Source organism: Pristiophorus japonicus, chromosome 24 (genome assembly GCF_044704955.1).
Source record: "Pristiophorus japonicus isolate sPriJap1 chromosome 24, sPriJap1.hap1, whole genome shotgun sequence".
NCBI classification, from domain to species: Eukaryota; Metazoa; Chordata; class Chondrichthyes; family Pristiophoridae; genus Pristiophorus; species Pristiophorus japonicus.
The window spans coordinates 32069180-32089087 of NC_092000.1; the positions used below are offsets into that span (position 1 = coordinate 32069180).

The window sequence follows — 19908 nt, forward strand, 5'->3', positions numbered from 1 at the left end:
GGGGCCCTACCAGTATTTTATGAAGGTTCAGTATAACTTCCTTGCTCTTGTACTCTATGCCTCTGTTTTTAAAGTCAAGTATCCTGTATGCTTTTTAACAGCCTTCTCAACTTGCTCTGCCTCCTTCTGCCTGGTTTCATAGAATCATAGAAATTTACAGCATGGAAGGAGACCATTTCGGCCCATCGTGTCCGCGCCGGCCAACCAAGAACTATCCAACCTAATCCCACTTTCCAGCTCTTGGTCCGTAGCCCTGTAGTACTTTAAGCGCACATCAAGTATTTTTTAAATGTGGTGAGGGTTTCTGCCTCTACCATCCTTTCAGGCAGTGAGTTCCAGACCCCCACCACCCTCTGGGTGAAGACATTTCCCCTCAAATCCACTCTAAACCTCCTACCAATGACTTTAAATTCATGCCCTCTGGTTGTTGACCCCTCTGCTGAGGGAAACAGGTCCTTCCTATCCACTCTATCTAGGCCCCTCATAATTTTATACACCTTAATCAGGTCTCCCCTCAGCCTCCTCTGTTCCAAAGAAAACAGCCCCAGCATCTCCAATCTTTCCTCATCGCTAAAATTCTCTAGTCCAGGCAACACCCTCGTAAATCTCCTCTGTACCCTCTCCAGTGCAATCGCATCTTTCCTGTAACATCTTTCATGGTGTCTGTCTCTAGAGATGGTGCAGTGGGAAACAATCAGGATGGAATCAAATCACAGGGCTCTCAGTTACAAGGACAGGCTTGGAGATCTGGGGTTATTAGCATTGTAGAAAGATGGGGATATTACTCAGGTTTATCAAGCAGTGACGGGATGGGATGCAGTCTCGTGACACAGAGTGTTGGAGATGAACTGATTATCGAAAGGCCAACACCAATAAAATCCAAAGGCCGAGAGTTGGATTGGATGCCTGGAAGGTTTTCTTTACGCAGAGAGTCACTGCACTCAGGAACAAAGTACTGGAACTTGTGGGGAGCACGGAGTCGCTACTGTCCTTTTAAAGGGAGAAGGGAGCTTGTCCAGTCACCCGTTAGTTTCGATACTGAAGAGTCCTAGGCATCTGTGCCTTGCTGGAGCTCCGCTTCACTGCCTGAGGAAGTCAGAGAGGAATTTCCCAAGTTTTTTCTGCCTTTCGAAGGAAGGAAGTCTTGCTGAAGGGTACAGGGTTAGGGGAGAAGGTCTGTGTGCAGCTTACACTGTCCATGGAATGGGGCAGGCTTGATGGGCCGAATGGTCTTTTCTTGCTCTTCTTATCTTCACGTGAGAGCTTCTGTGAGGCACTTTCATAGTTGAATAGCCTATGGAAGATGTTCTGACAGAAAGGAAATCCTTGTTATTTTGGGCTAGACATATGCAAATGAGCTTTTTATCTGGCATCTATCCATCTACGATAGAGAGAAAAACTTGGATTTATATAGCGCCTTTGAAGACCACCGGACATCTCAAAGTGCTTTACAGCCAATGAACTACTTTTTGGAGTGTAGTCACTGTTGTAATGTGGGAAACGCAGCAGCCTATTTGTGCACAGCAAGCTCCCACAAACAGCAACATGATAATGAGCAGATAATTGATTTTGTTACATTGATTGAGGTATAAATATTGGCCCCAGGATATCAGAGATAACTCCCCTGCTCGTCTTCAAAATAGTGCCATGGGATCCTTTACATCCATCTGAGAGAGCAGACGGGGCCTCGGTTTAATGTCTCATCCGAAAGACGGCATCTCTGACAGTGCGGGGCTCCCTCAGCACAGCACTGGGAGTTGTCAGCCTAGATTTATGTGCCCAAGTTCCTGGGGTGGGACTTGAACCCACAACCATTCTGACTTAGAGGCGAGAGTGCTGCCCACTGAGCCACATGGCTGATATATTAAAAGACTTGTGCACACTTGCTGTTTGCTGCACTCACTTCCTGTTGTCTCACTTTCACTGTAACATTTCTGCTCTAATAATTTCCTGAATGAGCTAAATAAACCAGTAAGCTATCAAAACGGAAGCGGTGGGAAATGTGCCAATCAGAAATGAGGGAAGTGGTTAGAGGCCTGACAGTGAGGAGCCAGCCCAACACCACAGCCCCATCTAAGGTCTTCCAAACCCCAAGGCCATCAGTGCAATCAAGTTTGCCGGTTTAGGGGGGGGGAAGGGCAAGGGAGTGGGACTAGCGGAGAATCGGAACGGGCTCGACGAGCCGAATGGCCTCCTTCCGTGCTGTAACCATTCTATGATTCTACTAATGCCCAATGATCCCATTAAGGTGCACAGCCGCGAGGCCGTGCGAGGGTCTGGATGCCCCGCGCAGGCCAATCACTGCTCTCATCTGTTACTGAAACCCTCATCCATGCCTTTGTTACCTCTAGACTTGACTATTCCAACACACTCCTGGCTGGCCTTCCACATTCTACCCTACGTAAACTAGATCCAAAACTCGGCTGGCCGTGTCCTAACTCGCACCAAGTCCCGCTCACCCATCACCCCTTGTGCTCGCTGGCCTACATTGGCTCCCGGTTAAGCAACGCCTCGATTTCAGAATTCTCATCCTTGTTTTCAAATCCCTCCATGGGCTCGCTCCTCCCTATCTCTGTAATCTCCTCCAGCCCCACAATCCCCCCCCCGAGATGTCTGCACTCCTGCTAATGACTCATCGAGCAACACGTCAGGAGATTCACCAGTTATATCATTAGCAATACTAAAGGGAATAAGTAAACTAGCACAAAATATAAAAACAGTTGCAAGAGTTTCTATAGGTATATAAAAAGGAAATGAGTGGCTAACTTAAATGTTGGTCCCTTGTAGGACGAGACCGGGGAATTAGTAATAGGGAACATGGAGATGGCAGAAACTCTGAACAAATATTTTGCATCAGTCTTTACGGTGGATGACACAAACAATATCCTAACAGTGGATAGTCAAGGAGCTATAGGGGGGAGGAACTTAACACAATCACAATCACTAAGGAGGTGGTACTCAGTAAGATAATGGGACTAAAGGCAGATAAATCCCCTGGGCCTGATGGCTTGCATCCTCGGGTCTTAAGAGAAGTAGCGGCAGGGATTGTGGATATAATTTACCAAAATTCCCTGGATTCTGGGAGGTCCCAGCAGATTGGAAAACTGCAAATGTAACACCCCTATTTAAAAAAGGAGGCAGACAAAAAGCAGGAATCTGTAGACTAGTTAGCCTAATATTTGTGGTTGGGAAAATGTTAGAGTCCATTATTAAAGAAGCAGTAGCAGGACATTTGGAAAAACAAAATTCGGTCAAGTAGAGTCAGCATGGATTTATGAATGGGAAGTCATGTTTCACAAATTTGCTGGAGTTCTTCGAGGATGTAACGAAGAGGGTGGATAAAGGGGAACCAGTGGATGTGGTGTATTTGGACTTCCAGAAGGCATTTGACAAGGTGCCACATAAAAGGTTACTGCACAAGATAAAAGTTCATAGGGTTGGGAGTAATATATTAGCATGGATAGAGGATTGGCTAACTAACAGAAAACAGAGAGTCGGGATAAATGGTTCATTCTCGGGTTGGCAATCAGTAACTAGTGGGGTGCCGCAGGGATCAGTGCTGGGACCCCAACTATTTACAATCTATATTAACGACTTGGAAGAAGGGACCGAGTGTAACGTAGCCGACGATACAAAGATGGGAGGAAAAGCAATGTGTGAGGAGGACACAAAAAATCTACAAAAGGACATAGACAGGCTAAGTGAGTGGGCAAAAATTTGGCAGAGGAGTATAATGTTGGAAAATGTGAGATCATGCACTTTGGCAGAAAAAATCAAAAATCAAAATTTAAATGGAGAAAGATTGCAAAATGCTGCAGTACAGCGGGACCAGGGGGTACTTGTGCATGAAACACAAAAAGATAGTATGCAGGTTAGGTACTGGAATCTTGGCCTTTATTGCATAGGGGATGGAGTATAAAAGCAGGGAAGTCTTGCTACAGCTATATAAGGTATTGGAGAGGCCACACCTAGAATACTGAGTGCAGTTTTGGTTTCCATATTTACTAAAGGATATACTTGCTTTGGAGGCAGTTCAGAAAAGGTTCACTAGGTCTATTCCAGGGATGAGGGGATTGACTTATGAGGAAAGGTTGAGTAGGTTGGGCCTCTACTCATTGGAATTCAGAAGAATGAGAGGTAATCTTATCGAAATGTATAAGATTATGAGGGGTCTTGACAAGGTGGATGCAGAGAGGATGTTTCCACTGATGGGGGAGACTAAAACTAGAGGGCATGATCTTAGAATAAGGGGCCGCCCATTTAAAATAGAGATGAGGAGAAATTTCTTCTCTGAGAGTTGTTAATCTGTGGAATTCGCTGCCTCAGAGAGCTGTGGAAGCTGGGACATTGAATAAATTTAAGACAGAAATAGACAGTTTCTTAAATGATAAGGGGATAAGGGGTTAATGGGGAGTGGGCGGGGAAGTGGAGCTGAGTCCATGATCGTATTAAATGGCGGAGCAGACTCGAGGGGCCTTATGGCCGACTCCTGCTCCTATTTCTTATGTTCTTATGTTCTTATATGCTACGGAAAGTTTCACACTACCTGTCCCAAGGTGGGTTCCTGATCGCCAAGGCCGACTATCAGGATGCAGTCAGCTTGTCGAATGCAGTGTTCCCTCTTGAGCATCCCTGATTATAATCACTCAACCATCAGTGGCCGTGTCTTTTGTTGCCTGGGCACCAAGCTCTGGAACTCCCTCCCTAAACCTCTCCGCCTCTCTACCACTCTTCCCTCCTTGAAGACGCTCCTTAAAACTGACCTCTTTGACCAAGCTTTTGGTCACCTGCCCTAAATTTTCCTTATGTGGCTCGGTGTCAAATTTGTTGTCTTATAATACTCCTGTGAAGAACCTTTACTATGTTAAAGGCGCTATGTACCTACAAGTTGTTGTTGTTGTTTTGAATAGAAAATCTGTGCATGCGCAGAACTTTGAATGGCCTGTATAGCCCATTGAAGGGGCCTTGCACATGAAAAAGAATGAAAGGGAAAATTGCTAATGACTCATCGAGCAACACGTCAGGAGATTCACCAGTTATACCATTGGAAATACTAAAGGGAAAAAGTGAACGAATCAGATCACTGTAAATGATTTTTGAGAAATTTTTCATCCGACATTTTTTCTCAGTAACTAAAATTTCTAATGCCCAAATTAAGGTTTTGAAAAAAGAAAGACTTGGATTTATATAGCGCCTTTCATGTCGACAGGACGTCTCAAAGTGCATTACAGCTGACGAAGTACTTTTGGAGTGAAGTCACTGTTGCAATAAGAACATAAAAACATAAGAAATAGGAGCAGGGTTAGGCCATACGGCCCCTCGAGCCTGCTCCGCCATTTAATACAATCATGGCTGATCCGATCATGGACTCAGGTTCGCTTCCCCGCCCGCTCCCCAGAACCCCTTATTCCCTTATCGTTTCAGAAACTGTCCATCTCTGTCTTAAATTTACTCAATGTCCCAGCTTCCAAAACTCTGAGGCAGCAAATTCCACAGATTTACAACCCTCTGAGAAGAAATTCCTCCTCATCTCAGTTTTAAATGGGCGGCCCCTTATTCTAAGCTTATGCCCTCTAGTTCTAGTCTCCCCCATCAGTGGAAACATCCTCTCTGCATCCACCTTGTCAAGCCCCCTCATAATCTTATACGTTTCGATAAGATCACCTCTCATTCTTCTGAATTCCACTGAGTAGAGGCCCAACCTACTCAACCTTTCCTCATAAGTTAACCCCCTCATCCCCGGAATCAACCTAGTGAACCTTCTCTGAACAGCCTCCAAAACAAGTATATCCTTTCGTAAATATGGAAACCAAAACTGCACGCAGTATTCCAGGTGTGGCCTCACCAATACTCTGTATAACTGAAGCAAGACTTCCCTGCTTTTATACTCCATCCCCTTTGCAATAAAGGCCAAGATTCCATTGGCCTTCCTGATCACTTGCTGTTCCTGCATACTATCCTTTTGTGTTTCATGCACAAGTACCCCCAGGTCCCGCTGTACTGCAGCACTTTGTAATTTTTCTCCATTTAAATAATAACTTGCCCATTGATTTTTTCTGTCAAAGTGTACCTCACACTTTCCAACATTATACTCCATCTGCCAAATTTTTGCTCACTCACTTAGCCTGTGTATGTCCTTTTGCAGATTTTTTGTGTCCTCCTCACACATGTGGGAAACGCGACAGCCAATTTGTACACAGCAAGCTCCCACAAACAACAATGTGATAATGACCAGATAATCCTGTTTTTGTTATGCTGATTGAGGGATTGGCCAGGAAACCGGGGATAACTCCCCTACTCTTCTTAGAAATGGCATGGGATCTTTTATGTCCACCTCAAAGAACAGACGGGGCCTTGGTTTAATGTCTCATCCGTAAGACGGCACCTCCCACAGTGCAGCGCTCCCTCAGCACTGCACTGGGAGTATCATTAGAAATGACAAATTTCAGAATAAAGTAAGATTTTTGCAATTTTATGATTAAATTGAATGATCTTTTGTGTCTTTTAAACACTTCCATAAGGTCTTTACTTGAAGGCTGCAGCTTGTCTCCGAAGCCTTCGTGTGGAGATTCTATGCTTCGATCATAAGCATTTGGCCAGCCCAGTCAAGACAATGCTTTTCTTTAAACTCCAACAAAAGCGGTTTGTTTTATCAACATTATTTGAAGCAAGAACAACTTTCAAAAACTTTAATCAATTAAAGTATATCTTAAAAGTTTGTACAACAGCAAGGCTGTTTTTTTTGAGAGAAACAGAACCCATTTTGAATATAAAAGACTGTATAGATTTCACATCTGTTGTGGATTTGTTTGTGTCTGAATTCTAAACATTATATTATTTCTTTGCGTCTGTGTATAACAATATTTCCGTTTGTGTATTTAAAATATGATTTGAATATAAATTGCATGATGCATTTTGGCAGATTTCCAACAAAACCTTTACATGAAAGCTATGCAGTTTTTACTTCAGAAAATGTATCAAGCTGAGAGGGAGAACGAGAGAGCGGGAATGAGATTGTCTGTCCTCATCCTTTGTTGAGTTCTTTTTTTCTTGGAAATTAAAAAAAATGAATTGAATTTCAGAAACTTCTTCGGTAAAGAGAAAGGATCTGCTTACCTTTAACTGTGTTTTGTTGCCAGAACATGGAAACATTCTAATCAGTGATGGCAGACCGACTGAGGTGCAAAGAAAGAGATAGAGACAGAGAGAGTGACAGGGACAGAGACAGAGACAGAGACAGAGAGAGTGACAGAGACAGAGACAGAGAGAGTGACAGAGAGAGTGACAGAGAGAGTGACAGAGACAGAGAGAGTGTCAGAGACAGGGACAGAGACAGAGACAGGGACAGGGACAGGGACAGAGACAGAGACAGGGACAGAGAGAGACTGAGACTGAGACAGAGGGAGACTGAGACTAGACACAGAGAGAAAGGGAGATAGATACAGGGACAGTCAGAGAGAGACTGAGAGAGTGCTGCAAAGAAAGAGATGGAGATAAAGGCAGAGGGCTCAATTTTGCCCAAGCCCGTTTTCTGGCGTATTGCCAGAGTTTCGCCCGTTTTTCTCAGCCAGAAATGCAGCGGAAATATTTTACCAAAGTTTCCCCGATGTATAATTCGAATTTGGCGCCACGCAGCGTGTCCAGTCGCCTCGGAGAGTGGAGCCTGCTGTCCGTGCCGAAAAATGATGCCGCACCTTCTGCGCATGCACGACAAAAAAAAGTGACGTTTTTGACATTGTTGCAATGGACACGCATGCGTAGTACAGGTCATTGCAGACTTGTGACTTCTCCCCTTCTCTCTCCCCCACCCCCTCCTCCCCCAAACTCATTGCAGTCTTCAGAAACCTTCCGAATGGCACCTTGCTCCCCAGGCTCAGATCGGTCGACGCCTCCCTCTCTCCCCTCCCCGGGCTTGTTTTCCAGCTGAGCCCCGAGCCCCTGTGCCCCTGCGCGGGGCCGACCCTGCCGTCCAAAGCCACGACCCTCCAGCCCTGCTTCAAGACGTTCGGTGGTGGCGTGTATGTAAAAAAACGAAAACTTCTGAAATCCCCGAAACTTCCTGCGTTGACAGGTAAAAAAAGTTGAACTTTATTATTGATTTTGACAGTGTTCTTGACTTCTTCCAAAATCTTCGATGAAAAACAATGGCGTCTTTCAGTGCCGATTTGTCAATGTACGCTGCTTTCTGTTAACTCACCAGAAGGTTTTGTAGGAGTGGCCAGATTCACCGACCTAGGAGGAAATATTTTTGACCAAACTGCGAAAAATTATGAAAACCGGTGCAGACATGAGGGAATGTTTATGTAAAAAAAATTCACCTAGAAAAATCGTAACTAACTCAATTACGCCGGCGCAGATCGCAGAGGGAAACTTTGAAAAACATAAATACGCTAGAAAAAACGGCACGAATGACCCGGGAAAATTGAGCCCAGCGACTGGGACAGAAACAGAGAGAGACTGAGACTGAGACAGAGAGAGAGAGCGAGAGAGAGAGAGATTGAGACTAGACACGGAGATCGACAGAGACAGAGACAGAGACAGAGGCAGAGACAGAGACAGAGACAGGGACAGAGACAGGGACAGAGACAGAGACAGAGACAGAAACAGAGACAGAGCCAGGGACAGAGCTAGGGACAGAGCCAGAGCTAGGGACAGAGCCAGAGACAGAGCCAGAGACAGAGATATATAGGCCCCAAGTTTCCACATGATTTGCTCCTGATTTTTAGGAGCAACTGGTGTAGAACGGAGTATCTTAGAAATCGGAATTCTCGTCATTTAGTTTGCTCCAGTTCTAGTCAGTTAGAACAGTTTCACTTTGGAACAGAATTTTTTTTTCAAAAGGGGGCGTGTCCGGCCACTTGCGCTTGTTTTCAAAGTTTCATCAGTGAAAACTTACTCCAAACTAACTAAGAATGGTGTAAGTGAAGATTTTTGTACGCTCGAAAAAACCTTGTCTACACTTTAGAAAATCAGGTGTAGGTTACAAATCAGGCGTAGGGAATGGGGGGGGGGGTTTAAAGGGAAGTTTACAAACATTAAACACTTCAGTTTTACAAATAAAGAGCCACCATCAATAATAAATGATAAAAACATCAATAAATCAACCAATAAATCAATCAAAAAAAATTAATAAGAAATATTTTTTTTTTTAAAATCAATAAATAAAACATTTTCTACTTACCGGGAGCCCTCCAACAGCGTGCTGGGATGCCCCCCAGCCAGTGTGTCTCTGTCAGTGTCTCTATCTTTCTGTCTGCGTGTGTCTCTCATTCTCTGTCTGTCAGTGTCTGTGTTTCTGACAGCGAGGGGAGGGGGAGGAGGGAGTTAGAGGGAGAGAGGGGGGAGCAGAGGGAGGGAAGGGGGAGGGGAGAGCAGAGGGAGGGAAGGGGGAGGGGGAGCAGAGGGAGGAAAGGGGGAGGAGGGAAGGGGAGGGAGGGGAGAGGGGGAGAAGGGGGGAAAGGAGATGGAGAGGAGATGGGGGGAAAGGAGATGGGGGGAAAGGAGATGGGGGGGGAAAGGAGATGGGGGGGGAAAGGAGATGGGGGGGAAAGGAGATGGGGGGGGAAAGGAGATGGGGGGGAAAGGAGATGGGGGGGAAAGGAGATGGGGGGAAAGGAGATGGGGGGGCAAAGGAGATGGGGGAGCAAAGGAGATGGGGGGGCAAAGGAGATGGGGGGGGAAGGAGATGGGGGGGAAGGAGATGGGGGGAAGGAGATGGGGGGGAAGGAGATGGGGGAAGGAGATGGGGGGGAGAAGGAGATGGGGGGAGAAGGAGATGGGGGGAGAAGGAGATGGGGTGGGGAAGGAGATGGGGTGGGGAAGGAGATGGGGGGGAAGGAGATGGGGGGGGAAGGAGATGGGGGTGGAAGGAGATGGGGGGGAAGGAGATGGGGGGGGAAGGAGATGGGGGGGGAAGGAGATGGGGGGGGGAAGGAGATGGGGGAGGGAGGCTGAACGGGCCGGGCCCGAGACTTCGGACAGGGCCAAGACTTGGGGCAGGGCCTGTCCCCAGCACCAGATTTACAGATAGGTGGCGTTGGGTCGAGTCGGGGGGAACGCGGGTCAGGGGGATGGTGGGAGGGAGGTCGGTTCGGTTCGGTTTGGGTTGGGGGTAGGTCGGGAGAGGGAGGTCAGGTCGGGGAGAGGGAGGTCAGGTCGGGGGTAGGGAGGTCAGGTCGGGTCCAGTCCGGGGGCGGGGAAGCGGGAGTCGGGTCGGTGTCGGTATCGGGTCCGGTCCGGAGGCGGGGGGTGGGGGGGAAGCGGGAGTCGGGTCGGGTCCAGTCCGGGGGAGTCGGGTCGGGTCCGGTCCAGGGGCGGGGGGGAAAGCGGGACTCGGGTCGGGTTGGGAGGAAGCAGGAGCTGGGCGTGGGAGGAACCTTATTCACATAGCCCCAGTGAGGCCATTTGGCCAGGGCTAGGGGCTGCGTGCTTCGGGCCCCTCCCACACAGTTTTGGGCGCCTGGAGCTACTGCACATGCGTGCCCACTGTAGCGCGCATGTGCAGAGGTCTCGGCACTGTTTTCAGTGCAGGGACCTGGCTCCGCCCCCTACAGCTCATGCTGCGCTGCGCCGAGCTGCAAACAACCTGCAGGGAGCTGGAGAATCTGCAAGTTTTTTTTAGGCGCACTTTGCGGCATGAAAAACGGGCGTCCAGGTCGGGACTGCGCCATTCTAGGCGCGGCACGAAACTTGGGCCCATAGAGAGAGAGACAGAGACTGGCATGAACACAGGGAATGATCCCTGTGGTGGAACAGCGAGGTCTCCAGGCAGCTCAGGGATAAAGAGGATTATAATTTCAGGGCAATGGTCCTCAGCTCCTGCGCGGGACGGGATGCGGGGGTGGTGGGCGGGAGGGGGGCTGGGTGTTGGAGAAGGAGCAGGACAACTGGTAGAGGGAGGAAGCAGTTGGATGTAGGGGGTGAGCAGGTGAGGGGAGGGGGAGGATTAGGAGGGATGGCAATGGTCTGCGGCACTGCAGCAGGATGGGCAAACACTTTGCATCACGGACTCACATTCAGGGAAGGGTTTTTCAACAACCTTTTTTGGCAGCGCCCTCCTGTGGCCCTGATAGGTTCAAGCTGGACGCAGCCAGTCCATCGCCCCTCCTACCCCCGCCCCCATCCCCCCCTCCACCCCATCCTCCCCTCCACCCCATCCTCCCCCTCCCATCCCATCCTCCCCCTCCCATCCAAGTTCTTCCAAACTCCATCTCCATCACTGATATCAAGGATGTCCTCGGTGCAGTTAACCCCCCTCCCCCTCCCAGTCCTGGTCCCCCTCCCCTCCCCTTCCCGATCCTCATTCCCTCCCCCTCCCCTCCCCTCTGTGTTTTTGGCCCCTCCCCCTCCCCTCCCCATCCCCCTCTCCCTCCCCTCCCCATCCCCCTCCCCCTCCCCCTCCCCCCCTCCCCTCCCCCCCCCCAGTGCAGCCCCAGGCACTTACCCCCAGCAGGTGCCTCTTGTGTTCCATCTTGCTGTGCGTCACCTTTAACGTTGGTGTGGGATAAAAATGAGACAGAAATGAGGGAAGGAACCTCGCTGGAAATACACAGTGAAGGGCAGCCCGTTCTCGTGGTCTTTGAATAGCATTTAATGAAAATAGAATTTGCCCTGTTGAGTTAGTCCGAGAGTTATAAACCCTGACTGCACTGATTCACCCCGGCAATGCAACTGGAGATGGGCTTTTTATTCACTCTCGGGATGTGGGCGTCGCTGGCAAGGCCGGCATTTATTGGCCGTCTCCAGTTGCCCGGAGAAGGTGGGTCGTGGGTTGTGGGTTTGATATAACTGGGTGACCTGCTGGGCCTCGTCAGAAGGCAATTCAGAGCCAACTACGTTGGTGTGAGGCTGGAGTCACCTATAGGCCCAGAACGGGTAAGGACCACAGCTTTCCTTCCCTAAAGGACATTAACAAACCTGTTGGGTTTTTACCGCAATCCGGCAGCTTCATGGTCACTTTTCCCAAGACCATCCAGGTTTGGAAAACTGAATTCAAATTCTCAACAGCTGCAGTGAGCTTTGAACCCATGTTCCCCAGATCACTGCCCGGACTCCCGGATCACTGCCCGGACCCCCGGATCATTGCCCGGACTCCCGGATCACTGCCCGGACTCCCGGATCACTGCCCGGACCCCAAGATCACTGCCCGGACCCCCAGATCACTGCCCGGACCCCCGGATCATTGCCCGGACCCCCGGATCATTGCCCGGACCCCCGGATCACTGCCCGGACCCCGGATCACTGTCCCGACCCCCAGATCACTGTCCCGACCCCAGATCACTGCCCGGACCCCCAGATCACTGCCCGGACCCCAGATCACTGTCCCGACCCTCGGTTCACTGTTGGGTCGCCCGCGTTATTGGTCCCCGAGCTACTACACCCCCATTAACCAGAATCAGCACGTTTCCACAAACACTGGTTGGCTGTAATGTCTCTCAACAATGGAGAAGCACATTTATCCAGGTTCAGCTCTTGCTGGGAAATTGAACAGTTATTTTTGGGTATGTGTGTAATGGGTTCCAGATGGTTCAGTGTGAGGAAAGTGGGATTCTGAACAATGAGAAACATTTGTAAAGCATGCAACTCCCCACTGAGTCACTGAGTCACCGAATCTTTCGCTAGGCTGGCAAAAGTGCATCTGTAAAGTTCGAAGGGAGTGGGGGAGGGGCTGGGGGAGGGAGAGGGGGACGGGGGGGGAGTGGGGAGCGGAGGGAGAGTGGGGGAGGGACTGGGGGAGGGACTGGGGGAGGGAGAGGGGGACGGGGGGAGTGGGGAGCGGAGGGAGAGTGGGGGAGGGAGAGGGGGACGGGGGGAGTGGGGAGCGGAGGGAGAGTGGGGGAGGGGTGGGGAGTGGAGGTGTGCGGGAGGGATGGAGGAGGGGGGAGGAAGAGAGGGAGGGGAGGGAGAGTGGAGGGCCTTGGGAAGGAGGGGGAGTGGGGGAGGATGGGGGAGCGGGGGAGGGGGAATGGAGGAGGGGGAGTGGGGGAGGATGGGGGAGCGGGGGGAGTGGGGGAGCGACTGGGGGAGGGAGGGGGAGTGGGGATGTGGGGAAGGGACAGGGAGAGCAGGCGAGGGGGACTGGAGGGACAGGGAGAGCGGAGGAGGGAGAGAGTGTGGGAAGAGGAGGGGGTGTGGGTGGGGCGCAGGCCAGCCTGTTGGGCTCAAAGCCCCATGTATGTGCTGGCAGGGGTGGGGGATCTCTGTGAACTCAGTCCGGCTCCAGTCAGTGATGGGGGCTCCAAACAAGACTGTGCCTAATGCAACACCGATCGATGCTGGGACGCAGGGAGGTGACAGGATAGCTGGTGTGGACAATGGATCAAACATCACACTGGTCATAGCATTCCATTCCCCAGCAGCAACATCCCTCACCATCGGGAGCACAAAAAACAGCAAAAGCAAGATCCCAGAGAATACAGGAATGGTTCTACTGAAAATAACAGAAATATCCGCGATTTATACTACATTGAACGCCAAGGTGATTGTGCCCCTGTGTGGGTTTATTACAGCACTCCCTGCTGATTGCCGTACGTACCTGCTTCAGAAACCCCCTCCCAGGTTCCTGACTGCCTTCAGTGAGTGTGATGTAGGTGATGCTCAACTGTTACTGATTGGACATTGGTTCAACACACTGTATTTGGCTTCAGCACTCAGAGAACATTGTGCCAGGATTCACCCCTGTAATGTATGCATCTGTGAGGATGCTCACAGGTTTGTAGAGCTGTTGAACGCTCCTGATCTTTGGGCACCCTGTGCGGAGGGGAGCGGGCAGGTCAGAAGGCCTCCTCGTAGGACTGCTCCTGGGCCTGGCCAAGGGGGCCATCGGCCAGTCCAGGCAGCGGGCGGTCGAGGGGGTCGTTCAGCCCGACTGCCTGACTCTCTTCCGCGGTTACCTCCAAGCCAGGGTGTCCCTGGAGATGGAGCACGCGGTGTCCAACGGTACGCTCGCGGCCTTCCGCGAGAGATGGGCGCCGGAGGGACTGGAGTGCATCATCACCCTGGCAACCAAATTTTAATTTGAATTAAGTTTACGGTTAAAAGTTAATTTATTTACTTGTTGGTTTAAGTGCCCACCTTTAATAAGGGGACACTTGATTTATGGTATCAACTTAAAATAGTTGTAGAGCTGTTGAGTTGGGAGTGGCTTAGCCAGTCACGTGATGTTCACATGACTCAATAAAACCCCAGCCAGTTGGGTTCAGGGGATCCACGATGAGGCAGGTGGTTGTGAGCCTGGTGAATGAACTGGTAATGTGTAGTGTGATTGTTAAACCTTTGCTAACAAACCAACTAGTTCTTAATAGCAATGTGTTGCTGTGAATTCTTAAGCAAAGAACCCATGAAGCAAACACGTTACCCCAGTCCTGCTCACGGCCCCGTGCTCGGACATAGTGACGCCCAGAAATCATGGAATCCTACAGCGCAGAAGGAGGCCATTCATTGATTGCTGGAGCTATCCAATGAGTCCCACTCCTCCACTCTTTCCCCATAGTCCTGCAATGTTCCCCCTGCAAGTAGTTATCCAATTCCCTTTTTGCAAGTCACCAGTGAATCTTCTTCTACCACCCTTTCATGCAGTGCGTTCCAGATCACAGCAACTCGCTGTATGAATACATTCTCCTCACTTCCTCCCAATCCCATGATCACATTAACTAAAACTTCAAACAAGGGCTCTTTGTTCAGCATTTAAAATCCCTCCCAAAATGTGTTGATGTTTACCGGCAGAATCACAGGGGGGGACCTGCAAATGTACCTGAGTTCCTGACTTTCATCTTGATTCCTTCCTTGCCCTGTTGATCCCCGGTGCTGTCTTTCACCATGGTATTTGCCGCAGCAACTGATGGTCCTACACAGAAGAAGAGGAGTTAGACATGAAGGGCTGGATTTTCGGTTATCTCACGGGGCGTTAATGCAAGCGTTCGATCTTAGTGCCCGGGGGCAAACCGTTAGAGCCTGGCTGCTACCGATCGCTCCGATCCTGATGTGTTCCTGGTGCAACGCCCACGCTCACGCCCGGTCGGTAAATTCGTGCGGCGCTTCATCGAGCGCCCGCTAAGAGCAACATCTTTAACTGGCGGCTACTTAAAGGGATGAGGATGCACTTCCCTCGGAGGTCACGGTCAGTGCAACATTTACACACAGCATGGTGTGTGAGCCTCCCGGTTTGCAACAACAGACAGACATAACGGTGCAGCTTGGGAAATAGTGATTTTGAAAATATTAATGGGGGCGTTACTATGCCGCGCCTTTAAGACTCGGCTTTTCCCGGGATCTGATTCTGAGTTCCGCGCATGTGCAACGTTGGTGCCTGTGACAATGTAGATGGAGATTCCTCACCGCAGGGGAATCCTGCTCACGGGCAAGACATGAATTCTTGGCACCAGTAAAGCTTTGACTATGGGCCCGTCTGTTGACCGTAAATTGGGCCCAGAGAGCGTTGCAGAGCGTCCACTTGGGACGAGCCAAAGGCCGAAAAGGATTGATGGGAGAGTGTCCGTTTGGCCCCACGCCCACCCTCCCACCCAGCCACTGCAAAACCAACAACAGCAACCGCCCCTCCCCGGAAACTGTGGCAACTGAAGCACGGTCCTGCTGGGGAAACCACTGGTCACAGGGTCGTCACAGGGTCGTCATACAGCATTCTCTCACCGCCCCCCGGGGCTCCCCAAAATGTTACATTTTCACATCAGAGATGATTGTTCCATTTCAAGTTAAGCACCTTCATATCCCACAATTCATAGATTTTTAGTATTTAAAAACTAAATATATAGCATTTAGTAATAGACCTGACACAACTCATTCCTGTCCCAGCTTAGCGAGAACTCCCCCTCACCCCCTCGCTCCTTACCCCACTCCCCCTCACATGTTCCCCCACTCCCACCTCACCCTTCCTCCTTACCCCACTCCCCCTTCACACCCTCACACTAAACCCCACTCCCCCATTCCCCCTCACACGTTCCCCCACTCCCCCTCACAATCCCTCCTTACCCCACTCCGTCTATACGGGCTCTCCCCTTCCTCCCACACTCAAAAGTGCTGTTCACAGTTTCCCTCCTTCCCTCCATAATGCAGGTATAGCAAGTGATCAGGAAGGCTAATGGAATCTTGACCTTTATTGCAAAGGGGATGGAGTATACAAGCAGGGAAGTCTTGCTACAGTTATACAGGGTATTGGTGAGGCCACACCTGGAATACTGCGTGCAATTTTGGTTTCCATATTTACGAAAGGATATACTTGCTTTGGAGGCAGTTCAGAGAAGGTTCACGAGGTTGATTCCGGGGATGAGGGGGTTGACTTATGAGGAAAGGTTGAGTAGGTTGGGCCTCTACTCATTGGAATTCAGAAGAATGAGAGGTGATCTTATCGAAACGTATAAGATTATGAGGGGGCTTGACAAGGTGGATGCAGAGAGAATGTTTCTACTGATGGGGAAGACTAGAACTCGAGGGCCCGATCTTAGAATAAAGGGCCATTTAAAACAGAGATGAGGAGAAATGTCTTCTCTCAGAGGGTTGTAAATCTGTGGAATTCGCTGCCTCGGGGAACTGTGGAAGCTGGGACATTGAATAAATTTAAGACAGAATTAGACAGTTTTTTGAATGATAAGGGGACAAGGGGTTATGGGGAGTGGGCAGGTAAGTGGACCTGAGTCTTTGATCAGATCAGCCATGATCTTATTGAATGGCGGAGCAGGCTCGAAGTGCCGTATGGCCTACTCCTGCTCCTATTTCTTATCTTCTTATAATGAAGCAATACCAAATGTTTCCCTCTCCCCTTCATTATAATCCATTTATGCCTACCCTCTATTGCCACCCATTTAACTCCACCTCTATTGCCTTCAATTGCCCTCCCCTTCACCGCCAACCACCACCCATTTTTCCCTTGCCTCTCCCCTCTGCCAACCATTCCCCACTTCCAGCTCCAGATATTTCCCCCCCTGCCGGCTCCCACCCGAGCCTGGGGTTTGCCCCAGTGGGCAGGGTCTGTGCCACCTGTCCGCTCCACTCTGGCACCACCGGCCAATGATGGTACCTGTGAGAATATACTCGCCGACTCTTCAACTCAGGGGGATTCTTGTCCACGGGCAGCAAACAGGGCCTTCGTTCTGGCAAGGCCTGCCCAGTGCGTGAGCAAAACCTGACCATGGCCCAATGCGACGGTGTCGGGACACGTCGCTGGTGGTTCCTGTGGCTGGGCTTATAGTGAGGATGCAGCTTTCAAACATAAATCAGATGTTCACTTTGTGAACTAAACCATGAAATCTCTCAAACTCCGAAGTGACCAGGACCCACCGAATGTAAATCACAACGACAACAACTTGCATTTATATAGCGCCTTTAACGTATTAAAACATCCCAAGGCACTTCATCATCACAGGCAGTCCCTCGGAATCGAGGAAGATTTGCTTCCACTCTAAAAATGAGTCCTTAGGTGAGTTTACAGTCCAATACGAGAACCACAGTCCCTGTCACAGGTGGGACAGATAGTCGTTGAGGGTAAGGGTGGGTGGGACAGGTTTGCCGCATGCTCCTACTGCTGCCTGCGCTTGATTTCTGCACGCTCTGCGACGAGACTCGAGGTGCTCAGCGATCTCCCGGATCCACTTCCTCCACTTGGGGCAGTCTTTGGCCAGGGACGCCCAGATGTCGGTGGGGATGTTGCACTTTATCAGGGAGGCTTTGAGGGTGTCACTGTAACGTGTCCTCTAATCACCTGGGGCTCGTTTGCCGTGAAGGAGTTCCGAGTAGAGCGCTTGCTTTGGGAGTCTCGTGTCTGGCACGCGGACAATGTGGCCCGCCCAGCGGAGCTGATCGAGTGTGCTCAGTGCTTTGATGCTGGGGATGTTGGCCTGGACGAGGACGCTAACGTCAGTGCGTCTGTCCTCCCAGGGGATTTGCAGGATCTTGTGGAGTCACAGAAACGTTATCAAAAGATTTGACAATGAGCTACGTAGGACGATATTACGAAAGGCGACCAAAAGCTTGGTCAAAGAGGTCGGTTTTAAAGAGGAGAGAGAGGTGGGGAGGCGGAGAGGTTTAGGCAGGGGGTTCCAGAGCTTGGGGCCCAGGCAATAGAAGGCACGGCCACCAATGGTTGAGTGATTAAAATTGGGATGCTTAAGACGTCAGAATTGGAAGAGCGCAGAGATTTCAGGGGATTGTGGGGCTGGAGGAGATTACAGAGATATGGAGGGGCGAGGCCATGGAGGGATTTGAAGACAAGAATGAGAATTTTGAAATCGAGGCGTTGCTTAACCGGGAGCCAATGTAGGTCAGCGAGCACAGGGAGTGATGGGTGAGCGGGACTTGGTGCGAGTTAAGACACGGGCAGCCGAGTTTTGGATTACCTCTAGTTTACGGAAGGTAGAATGTGGGAGGCCAGCCAGGAGTGAGTTGGAATAGTCAAGTCGAGAGGTAACAAAGGCGCGGATGAGGGTTTCAGCAGCGGATGAGCTGAGGCGAGGGTGAAGACAGACGATGTTATGGAGGTGGAAATGGGCGGTCTTAGTTATGCCGCAGATATGTGGTCGGAAGCTCATTTCAGAATCAAATATAACACCAAGGTTGCGAACAGTCTGGTTCAGCCTCTCACAGAAGCTATGGAGAGGGATGGAGTCAGTGGCTAGAGACGCAGTTTGTGGCAGGGACTGGAAACAATGGCTTCGGTCTTCCCAATATTCAATTGGAGAATATTTCTGCCCATCCAGTACTGGATGTTGGACAAGCAGTTTGACAATTTGGAGACTGTGGAGGGCTCCAGTGCAGTACTGAGGGAGTGCTGCACTGCCGGAGGTGCTGCTTTTCAGCCGAGAACGAGACTGTCCGTGTGTTGAAGTGGATGTAAAGGATCCCACGGCACAATTTAAAGAAGGGGTACAGTTATTTCAGTCTGAGGGCCGGTAATTCTCCCTCAACCAACGCCACAAGAGGATTAACTGGTCATTGGCCTCAGTGCCACTTGTGTGATCTTGCTGTGCCCACTGCCTGCTGCAGTTCCCCACAGAACAACAATGACTGCACTATTCACTTGGTTGTGAAGCACTTTGGGATGTCTCACGTTTTAGAAATGGGGGGGGGGGGAAGGGGGGACACAGGAGAGGCAGTGTGAGGGGGGGAGGGGGGACACAGGAGAGGCAGTGTGAGGGGGGAAGGGGGGACACAGGAGAGGCAGTGTGTGGGGGGGGAGGGGGACAGGAGAGGCAGTGTGTGGGGGGGGAGGGGGACACGAGATAGGCAGTGTGAGGGGGGGAGGGGGACACAGGAGAGGCAGTGTGTGGGGGGGGAGGGGGACACGAGATAGGCAGTGTGTGGGGGGGGAGGGGGACACAGGAGAGGCAGTGTGTGGGGGGGGAGGGGGACACAGGAGAGGCAGTGTGTGGGGGGGGAGGGGGACACAGGAGAGGCAGTGTGTGGGGGGGGAGGGGGGACACAGGAGAGGCAGTGTGTGGGGGGGGAGGGGGACAGGAGAGGCAGTGTGTGGGGGGGAAGGGGGACACAGGAGAGGCAGTGTGTGAGGGGGGAAGGGGGGACACAGGAGAGGCAGTGTGGGGGGGGGGGAGGGGGACACAGGAGAGGCAGTGTGTGGGGGGGGAGGGGGACACGAGATAGGCAGTGTGTGGGGGGGAGGGGGACACAGGAGAGGCAGTGTGTGTGGGGGGAGGGGGACACAGGAGAGGCAGTGTGTGTGGGGGGAGGGGGACACAGGAGAGGCAGTGTGTGGGGGGGAGGGGGACACGAGATAGGCAGTGTGTGGGGGGGGAGGGGGACAGGAGAGGCAGTGTGAGGGGGGAAGGGGACACAGGAGAGGCAGTGTGTGGGGGGGAGGGGGACACGAGATAGGCAGTGTGAGGGGGGAGGGGGACACAGGAGAGGCAGTGTGTGGGGGGGAGGGGGACACGAGATAGGCAG

General features: G+C 51.0%; 1 protein-coding gene across 1 annotated transcript in view; it reads right to left on the minus strand.

Annotated features, from left to right (window-relative positions):
* LOC139237843 (asialoglycoprotein receptor 1-like) overlaps positions 1 to 19908 on the minus strand; it is an 81692-nt gene that overhangs the window by 46268 nt on the left and 15516 nt on the right. The window contains exons 2-3 of the mRNA XM_070867068.1: positions 14753 to 14845; positions 11444 to 11485 (exon numbers count right to left, since the gene is read on the minus strand). Of these exons, the coding sequence (XP_070723169.1) occupies positions 11444 to 11485; positions 14753 to 14819 (109 nt within the window). The 5' untranslated portion in view covers positions 14820 to 14845. The remainder of the gene's footprint in view (positions 1 to 11443; positions 11486 to 14752; positions 14846 to 19908) is intronic.